Source organism: Oncorhynchus nerka, linkage group LG23, assembly GCF_034236695.1.
Source record: "Oncorhynchus nerka isolate Pitt River linkage group LG23, Oner_Uvic_2.0, whole genome shotgun sequence".
Lineage (NCBI taxonomy): Eukaryota > Metazoa > Chordata > Actinopteri > Salmoniformes > Salmonidae > Oncorhynchus > Oncorhynchus nerka.
The window spans coordinates 41,330,200-41,339,387 of NC_088418.1; the positions used below are offsets into that span (position 1 = coordinate 41,330,200).

The window sequence follows — 9,188 nt, forward strand, 5'->3', positions numbered from 1 at the left end:
ATTTACAATAAATATTAGTTTGTATTTGTTATTTATTAGGTTTAAAGGTGAAATATGCAGAAATGGCGGACTGGTTGCTGAAATTCTAAACAAACAATGTATAGTGCAGAGAATCATTGTACCATCTAATCCACTGTGAAATATATTTTCAATAACCAAACTCATTTAATTGTAACCAGTTGAAGCATTTTTTGGGTTTGATCCAAAGACAAGCAGAGGATAGTGGCCTAGAACAGCACCAGGTCACTGTCATCCAACTCTAAGGAGTTAAACCTCATGGCGAACTGGAACTTGGGCTCCATCATGTCACTGAAGGGCCACTGTAGACTCTTGAGGAATTCCCGGGTAATGAACCCTCCTCCGCTCACCACCAGGAGGCCATCTTTGTTCATACAGGAGGCCAGAAGGGTGAAGAGGGCCTCATACAGCCCGTACTTCAACAGTCACCTGCAGAGTATGGGGGTCAGTCAAGCCAGTTAACTTCAATTAATTCAGGAAGAAAATGTAGATTATATTAGTATAAGAGGTAGAAAACTATTCTCAAGTGGATTTGTTTAAAACAACAACAGACATTTCACAAGGAATATGATACAATATACACAACATGAACCACACATTGCACATACAAAGTTCTACAAAATCCTTAAACTGGTCACCCATTTGGTCATTCAGGTCCAGGCACTGGAAGCCTGGTATGGACTTGGCGAATTCTGTGAGCTCTGTCACAGTCTCCACAGAGAAGCATTGGGAGCAGTGAAACAGCCTGGCCTCTGCCTCCCTCTCCTGGAGTTCCTCGGGCCCAGACCCTGCTCCATCTGGGCCGACACCACCTCCTCCTCCACCTACCAGCTTGGCCATCACCATCTGCTCAGCCAGCAGGACTGTCTCCATGTCGTGGATGACAAAAGGCTGCCGGAAAGAAGGGAGAAAGACCAACCCAGTTTGTAAATAATACAGTTTTATAAGCATAGTTAGGTAATGTATAGTATATTACACATTCTAGACCAGTTTCCTGGGTCCAGATTAAAACTAGTCCATGATTAAAAATCATTCTCAATACAAAATCTTCATCGAAAGTGTGTTTTAGCCCAACATGGCTGGGTCTGGTAAACGTGTCCTAAATGTCATGCATGATATAGGCTGCCAGAAAGGGGCGCCAGTGAGCAGTCACTGACTAAGAGTACACTGTAAAAATGTTTTTATTGCCCCAGTAAATTACTGTATAATCAACAGTAACATATTGTATAAACTGAATACAGTAGATTACTGTAAAACACAGTAGCAGTTCACTTACCAATCAAAAAGAATGCCACACAAAAAGCACACGGGCAACAAAATCAAAGCTCATCCTCTGGAGCAAGAGACATTTTTGCTAATTATTATTGTATACATTTAATATTTTAGTCTTAGTTAATTGGTATCTGTTTTGTTATTTTATATACATTGCTTTCTTTGTGGCCATGCTGTTTTATAATAAAGAAAAAATATACAATTAGAAAGGCACATCATACAAATAAATAACTTTGTAAACCAAGCACACACAAAATAGAAGCTATATGTAAAACTTAGGTCCCATGTGGAAATTAGACAAATTGCACTTAGTCTGATTTCAAACAACTCTCACTCTCCCCTTCCCTTACAATAGATTACAGTACCTGTAATGGTACCGTCAATGGATTACAGTAGAGGCATTGATACCATAAAACAGTTTTGTTTACGGTAACTTACTGGCAGCCAGTTACATGTAAAATAACTGTAATCGTTATCACATTTCCCAGCATGCTCTACTGCAGGTTGAATTTTTAGTTTTTAATATCTGTATTTTTGTATGTACATTGATTGATTATTCTTATGCTACACAAAGATAAATCATATACATGTTTCTAAACTAATCCAATGAGTTAGCTTTTTTGCACCCGATACTGAAATGGTTGTTCCAGTTTAAATGGCTTAACTCAAGGGTGTCAAACTCATTTGACGGAGGTCCGAGTGTCTGCAGATTTTTGTTATTTTCTTTCATTAAAGTCCTAGGCAACCAGGTGAGGGGAATTCCTTACCAATTAGTGACCTTAAGTCATCACTCAAGTACAAGGGTGAAGTGAAAACCTGCAGACATGTTGCCCTCTGTGGAATGAGTTGGACATGTGCACTAGGTAAAAAGTATGAGTTTCGTAGTTCGGAATAATTTGACATATTCGCTTACGATCTCACTTGGTGAAGGCCACAGGACTGAACATGGATGAATGCAACAACCATGTCTCTGTCTCTAACAAATACAGTCGTGTTAACTCTACAATTCATTCAAAAGGCACTCCGGGAAATATGTAGCTTTATGTAGCTTTACAAATGTAGCTTTACAGTAAGAATATGTTACCGTAAAATGACTGCAGTAGCATTATTGGTACTGTAATTAATTAGAGTAACAGTATTGCATATCAAAAATACGGTACGGTAAAATGCTTTTCCTGTTTTACAGTAACTTACAGTAACTGGCTGAGAGTATGTTACTGTAAAAACAACTGGATTTTTTTTTACATTAAGCAAAGTAATGAAATTCTCCCACTCACCGGTGTGCAGATCTTGCTGGTCAGTATGATTTGTGCTTTAGCCTTGTTCATGTTGAAGTTCTTCATGTAGGCTTTATGGATCTGTCTGACCAGGGTCTTGTGGCCCACCTGCCTGAGGTCTCCTCCCGCCTCTCTGTCCCCCATCTGACTGAGGCATCCGACCAAACCGGATAGCTGTGGTGTAGACCAGGTAGATGCACACATACAGTAACAGTCAAAAGTTTGGACACAACTACTCAATTCAACCATGAAGGCATGATTCACACAGTCTCCTCTGAACAGTTGATGTTGAGATGTGTCTGTTACTTCAGCTGCAATTTCTGAGGCTTGTAACTGTAACGAATTTATCCTCTGCAGCAGAGGTAACTCTGGGTCTTCCTTTCCTGTGGCGGTCCTCATGAGAACCAGTTTCATCATAATGCTTGATGGTTTTTGCTGCACTTGAAGAAACTTTCAAAGTTCTTGAAATGCTTCGGATTGACTGACCATATCTTAAAGTATTGATGGACTGTCGTTTCTCTTTGCTTATTTGAGTTGTTCTTGCCATAATATGGACTTGGTCTTTTACCAAATAGGGCTATCTTCTGTATACCACCCCTACGTTGTCACAACTGATTTGCTCAAACACATTAAGAAGGAAATAAATTGTCACGCGGAGTGGAACAGGGGAACCCAAGAGCAGACTCAGACGAGGAGACTGGCATGAGGTAACCAAGGTATTTATTGAAACACAGGGGGAAGATGGGGTGCAGGCCAGGGGAAGCTCGGCGGGTTGCAGGTGTGGAGGCCAGGTATGGAGGCTGAGGCTGGAGCGAGGGGAGTTGGGACTGGGTTAACAGGTCCAGAGAGGAATCCCAGGACATTTACATTTACATTTAAGTCATTTAGCAGACGCTCTTATCCAGAGCGACTTACAAATTGGTGCGTTCACCTTATGACATCCAGTGGAACAGCCACTTTACAATAGTGCATCTAAATCTTTTAAGGGGGGGGTGAGAAGGATTACTTTATCCTATCCTAGGTATTCCTTAAAGAGGTGGGGTTTCAGGTGTCTCCGGAAGGTGGTGATTGACTCCGCTGTCCTGGCGTCGTGAGGGAGTTTGTTCCACCATTGGGGGGCCAGAGCAGCGAACAGTTTTGACTGGGATGAGCGGGAACTGTACTTCCTCAGTGGTAGGGAGGCGAGCAGGCCAGAGGTGGATGAACGCAGTGCCCTTGTTTGGGTGTAGGGCCTGATCAGAGCCTGGAGGTACTGAGGTGCCGTTCCCCTCACAGCTCCGTAGGCAAGCACCATGGTCTTGTAGCGGATGCGAGCTTCAACTGGAAGCCAGTGGAGGGAGCGGAGGTGCGGGGTGACGTGAGAGAACTTGGGAAGGTTGAACACCAGACGGGCTGCGGCGTTCTGGATGAGTTGTAGGGGTTTAATGGCACAGGCAGGGAGCCCAGCCAACAGCGAGTTGCAGTAATCCAGACGGGAGATGACAAGTGCCTGGATTAGGACCTGCGCCGCTTCCTGTGTGAGGCAGGGTCGTACTCTGCGGATGTTGTAGAGCATGAACTTACAGGAACGGGCCACCGCCTTGATGTTAGTTAAGAACGACAGGGTGTTGTCCAGGATCACGCCAAGGTTCTTAGCGCTCTGGGAGGAGGACACAATGGAGTTGTCAACCGTGATGGCGAGATCATGGAACGGGCAGTCCTTCCCGGGAGGAAGAGCAGCTCCGTCTTGCCGAGGTTCAGCTTGAGGTGGTGATCCGTCATCCACACTGATATGTCTGCCAGACATGCAGAGATGCGATTCGCCACCTGGTCATCAGAAGGGGGAAAGGAGAAGATTAATTGTGTATCGTCTGCATAGCAATGATAGGAGAGACCATGTGAGGTTATGACAGAGCCAAGTGACTTGGTGTATAGCGAGAATAGGAGAGGGCCTAGAACAGAGCCCTGGGGACGCCAGTGGTGAGAGCGCGTGGTGAGGAGACAGATTCTCGCCACGCCACCTGGTAGGAGCGACCTGTCAGGTAGGACGCAATCAAGCGTGGGCCGCGCCGGAGATGCCCAACTCGGAGAGGGTGGAGAGGAGGATCTGATGGTTCACAGTATCGAAGGCAGCCGATAGGTCTAGAAGGATGAGAGCAGAGGAGAGAGAGTTAGCTTTAGCAGTGCGGAGCGCCTCCGTGATACAGAGAAGAGCAGTCTCAGTTGAATGACTAGTCTTGAAACCTGACTGATTTGGATCAAGAAGGTCATTCTGAGAGAGATAGCGGGAGAGCTGGCCAAGGACGGCACGTTCAAGAGTTTTGGAGAGAAAAGAAAGAAGGGATACTGGTCTGTAGTTGTTGACATCGGAGGGATCGAGTGTAGGTTTTTTCAGAAGGGGTGCAACTCTCACTCTCTTGAAGACGGAAGGGACGTAGCCAGCGGTCAGGGATGAGTTGATGAGCGAGGTGAGGTAAGGGAGAAGGTCTCCGGAAATGGTCTGAGAGAGAGGAGGGGATAGGGTCAAGCGGGCAGGTTGTTGGGCGGCCGGCCGTCACAAGACGCGAGATTTCATCTGGAGACAGAGGGGAGAAAGAGGTCAGAGCACAGGGTAGGGCAGTGTGAGCAGAACCAGCGGTGTCGTTTGACTTAGCAAACGAGGATCGGATGTCGTCGACCTTCTTTTCAAAATGGTTGACGAAGTCATCTGCAGAGAGGAGGAGGGGGAGGGGGAGGAGGATTCAGGAGGGAGGAGAAGGTGGCAAAGAGCTTCCTAGGGTTAGAGGCAGATGCTTGGAATTTAGAGTGGTAGAAAGTGGCTTTAGCAGCAGAGACAGAAGAGGAAAATGTAGAGAGGAGGGAGTGAAAGGATGCCAGGTCCGCAGGGAGGCGAGTTTTCCTCCATTTCCGCTCGGCTGCCCGGAGCCCTGTTCTGTGAGCTCGCAATGAGTCGTCGAGCCACGGAGGCGGGAGGGGAGGACCGAGCCGGCCTGGAGGATAGGGGACATAGAGAGTCAAAGGATGCAGAAAGGGAGGAGAGGAGGGTTGAGGAGGCAGAATCAGGAGATAGGTTGGAGAAGGTTTGAGCAGAGGGAAGGGATGATAGGATGGAAGAGGAGAGAGTAGCGGGGGAGAGAGAGCAAAGGTTGGGACGGCGCGATACCATCCGAGTAGGGGCAGTGTGGGAAGTGTTGGATGAGAGCGCGAGGAAAAGGATACAAGGTAGTGGTCGGAGACTTGGAGGAGTTGCAATGAGGTTAGTGGAAGAACAGCATCTAGTAAAGATGAGGTCGAGCGTATTGCCTGCCTTGTGAGTAGGGGGGAAGGTGAGAGGGTGAGGTCAAAAGAGGAGAGGAGTGGAAAGAAGGAGGCAGAGAGGAATGAGTCAAAGGTAGACGTGGGGAGGTTAAAGTCGCCCAGAACTGTGAGAGGTGAGCCGTCCTCAGGAAAGGAGCTTATCAAGGCATCAAGCTCATTGATGAACTCTCCGAGGGAACCTGGAGGGCGATAAATGATACGGATGTTAAGCTTGAAAGGGCTGGTAACTGTGACAGCATGGAATTCAAAGGAGGCGATAGACAGATGGGTAAGGGGAGAAAGAGAGAATGACCACTTGGGAGAGATGAGGATCCCGGTGCCACCACCCCGCTGACCAGAAGCTCTCGGGGTGTGCGAGAACACGTGGGCGGACGAAGAGAGAGCAGTAGGAGTAGCAGTGTTATCTGTGGTGATCCATGTTTCCGTCAGTGCCAAGAAGTCGAGGGACTGGAGGGAGGCATAGGCTGAGATGAACTCTGCCTTGTTGGCCGCAGATCGGCAGTTCCAGAGGCTACCGGAGACCTGGAACTCCACGTGGGTCGTGCGCGCTGGGACCACCAGATTAGGGTGGCCGCGGCCACGCGGTGTGGAGCGTTTGTATGTTCTGTGCAGAGAGGAGAGAACAGGGATAGACAGACACATAGTTGACAGGCTACAGAAGAGGCTACGCTAATGCAAAGGAGATTGGAATGACAAGTGGACTACACGTCTCCAATGTTCAGTAAGTTAAGCTTACGTAGCAAGAATCTTATTGACTAAAATGATTCAAATGATACAGTACTGCTGAAGTAGGCTAGCTGGCAGTGGCTGCGTTGTTGACTTTGTAGGCTAGCTGGCAGTGGCTGCGTTGTTGACACTACACTAATCAAGTCGTTCCGTTGAGTGTGATAGTTTCTACAGTGCTGCTATTCGGGGGCTAGCTGGCTAGCTAGCAGTGTTGATTACGTTACGTTGCGTTAAAAGAACGACAATAGCTGGCTAGCTAACCTAGAAAATTGCTCTAGACTACACAATTATCTTTGATACAAAGACGGCTATGTAGCTAGCTATGTAGCTAGCTACGATCAAACAAATCAAACCGTTGTACTGTAATGAAATGAAATGAAAATGTGATACTACCTGTGGAGCGAAGCGGAATGCGACCGGGTTGTTGAGTGAGGAAGTTCTATTCGGTAGACGTTGGCTAGCTGTTGGCTAGCTAGCAGTGTCTCCTACGTTAAGGACGACAAATAGCTGGCTAGCTAACCTCGGTAAATTAAGATAATCACTCTAAGACTACACACTCTAAACTACACAATTATCTTGGATACGAAGACAGCAAAGACAACTATGTAGCTAGTTAACACTACACTAATCAAGTCGTTCAGTTGAGTGTAATAGTTTTTACAGTGCTGCTATTCGGTAGACGGTGGACGTTAGCTAGCTGGCTAGCTGGCTAGCTGCTGGGCAGATAGCAGTGTAGACTACGTTAGGACGACGAAATACGATAATTACGCAATTATCTTTGATACAAAGACGGCTATGTAGCTAGCTAAGAAGAAATTGCTAAGATTAGACAAATCAAACCGTTGTACTATAGTGAAATGTAATGAAATGTAATGAAAAGTTATACTACCTGCGGACCGAAGTGCGGATGCGACCGCTCGCTCCAACCCGGAAGTTCAAGGACGCAGTGGGGGGGGTCCAGGACAGAGTAGCAGGACTGATGAGACGTGGGACTGGAGACGGGCCAAAGTCAGAGCGGGCAGAACTGTAGCGGAGAGGAAAACAGCGTCAGGCAAGGGAAACCAGGATCTTAGCAGGCACAACCGGCTAAAAACCACAGAGTAGAGGTTACGATCTGGCAGCATGGAAGTGGCAGGACTGAGTATTTGTAGAGGTCTTGATTATGGAACAGGTTGCAGCTGGTGGGGATCAGCTCTGCCTCCAGCACACCTGTCTCCGCCCACACAATCACACACACAGAGAGGAAGAGGGAGAAAGCACTGGGGGAGTGGCGGCAGGTTAGGGAGACACAGGATGAGAAGTAGAGGGCGTGTCAGGAGCAGATGTAACAGACGGTCCACAAATTAACTTTTAACAAGGCACACCTGTTAATTGAAATGTATTCCAGGTGACTACCTCATGGTTGAGAGAATGCCAAGAGTGTGCAAAGCTGTCATCAAGGCAAAGAGTGGCTACTTTGAGGAATCTAAAATATAAATTATATTTTGATAATTTTGACTACCTCCTCATGCCTTTTGCACACATTGTATATAGACTGCCCATTTTTTTCTACTGTGTTATTGACTTGTTAATTGTTTACTCCATGTGTAACTCTGTGTTGTCTGTTCACACTGCTATGCTTTATCTTGGCCAGGTCGCAGTTGCAAATGAGAACTTGTTCTCAACTAGCCTACCTGGTTAAATAAAGGTGAAATAAAAAATAAATAAAAATAAAAAATTTGTTTAACACTTTTTTGGTTACTACGGGATTCTTCCATATGTGTTATTTCATAGTTTTGATGTCTTCACTATTATTCTACAAAGTAGAAAATGCTACAAATAAAGAAAAACCCTGGAATGAGTAGGTGTGTCCAAACTTTTGACTAGTACTGTACACATGCCATTGAGTTTGCCATTGTAGAAAAAGAAAGCAACTGCTGCACTTGTCTGTGACTGGTCTATAACAGCCCCACGTTGAGAAGTGGCTTTGACCTCATTGAACCCCCGACCCCTACAGAGCTATTGTAGATAACTCACTGTGTGTGTGTGTGTGTGTGCGTGTGTGTGTGTGTGTGTGCAAGCGCATGTGAGTGTGTGGTGGTCCTGTGCTATCTCTACGTCAACAAGGTCATACAGTACGTTTACAAAACAGTAGAAAAAAATTGTTGAGTAATTGTAAACCCATATATACGACCAGCTCTGGAGTCAATAACATCTCCCTCTCTCCTTCCCTCCTGAGACAAAGATGTATTGACATCGAGATAGCTTTTATAGTTATATCATATATCATGCATTCTTGAGATAAGAAGAGGGGATATGAGACTGTTTTACAATTGAACTATTTCCCTTGTTATTGGTTGTGTCCCAAATGGCACCCTATTTCCTGTCTAGTGCATTACTTTTGACCAGGGTACAAAGGGAAAAGGGTGGTTTGTTTCCACTGTGTAGCGTTGACATGTATTATTTTCAGTCCTTGTGATAAAATATATCTTATTTTCTAAATACTGTGGTGAAGCTGTGGGACAGCTAAGGGAGGATGTCACTAAATTATGAAGTAATTGCTCGCAACTGTGCCTGCTTGCAAGACTCTGCCCGGGGCTTTGAGAAACTGAAATAAGG

The 9,188-nt window shown here is 45.9% G+C and overlaps 1 protein-coding gene across 1 annotated transcript; it reads right to left on the reverse strand.

Moving 5' to 3' along the window:
* Positions 1 to 8,552, reverse strand: LOC115106238 (peroxisome proliferator-activated receptor alpha-like). The gene is made up of 4 exons (XM_029628802.2): positions 7,480 to 8,552; positions 2,568 to 2,741; positions 657 to 909; positions 1 to 447 (listed from the first exon to the last, which is right to left on the reverse strand). The coding sequence occupies exons 2-4, from the start codon at positions 2,709 to 2,711 to the stop codon at positions 437 to 439; spliced, it is 408 nt and encodes a 135-aa protein (XP_029484662.1). The 5' UTR covers positions 2,712 to 2,741; positions 7,480 to 8,552; the 3' UTR covers positions 1 to 436.
* Between the last annotated feature and the right edge of the window lie 636 nt (positions 8,553 to 9,188).

Coding starts and splice junctions, on each gene's coding strand:
- LOC115106238 (XM_029628802.2), bottom strand. CDS start 2,711: ATGGGGGACAGAGAGGCGGGAGGAGACCTCAGGCAGGTGGGCCACAAG. Junction 910..2,567: donor CCAGCAAGATCTGCACACCG/GTGAGTGGGAGA, acceptor TCTTTCCGGCAG/CCTTTTGTCATCCACGACAT.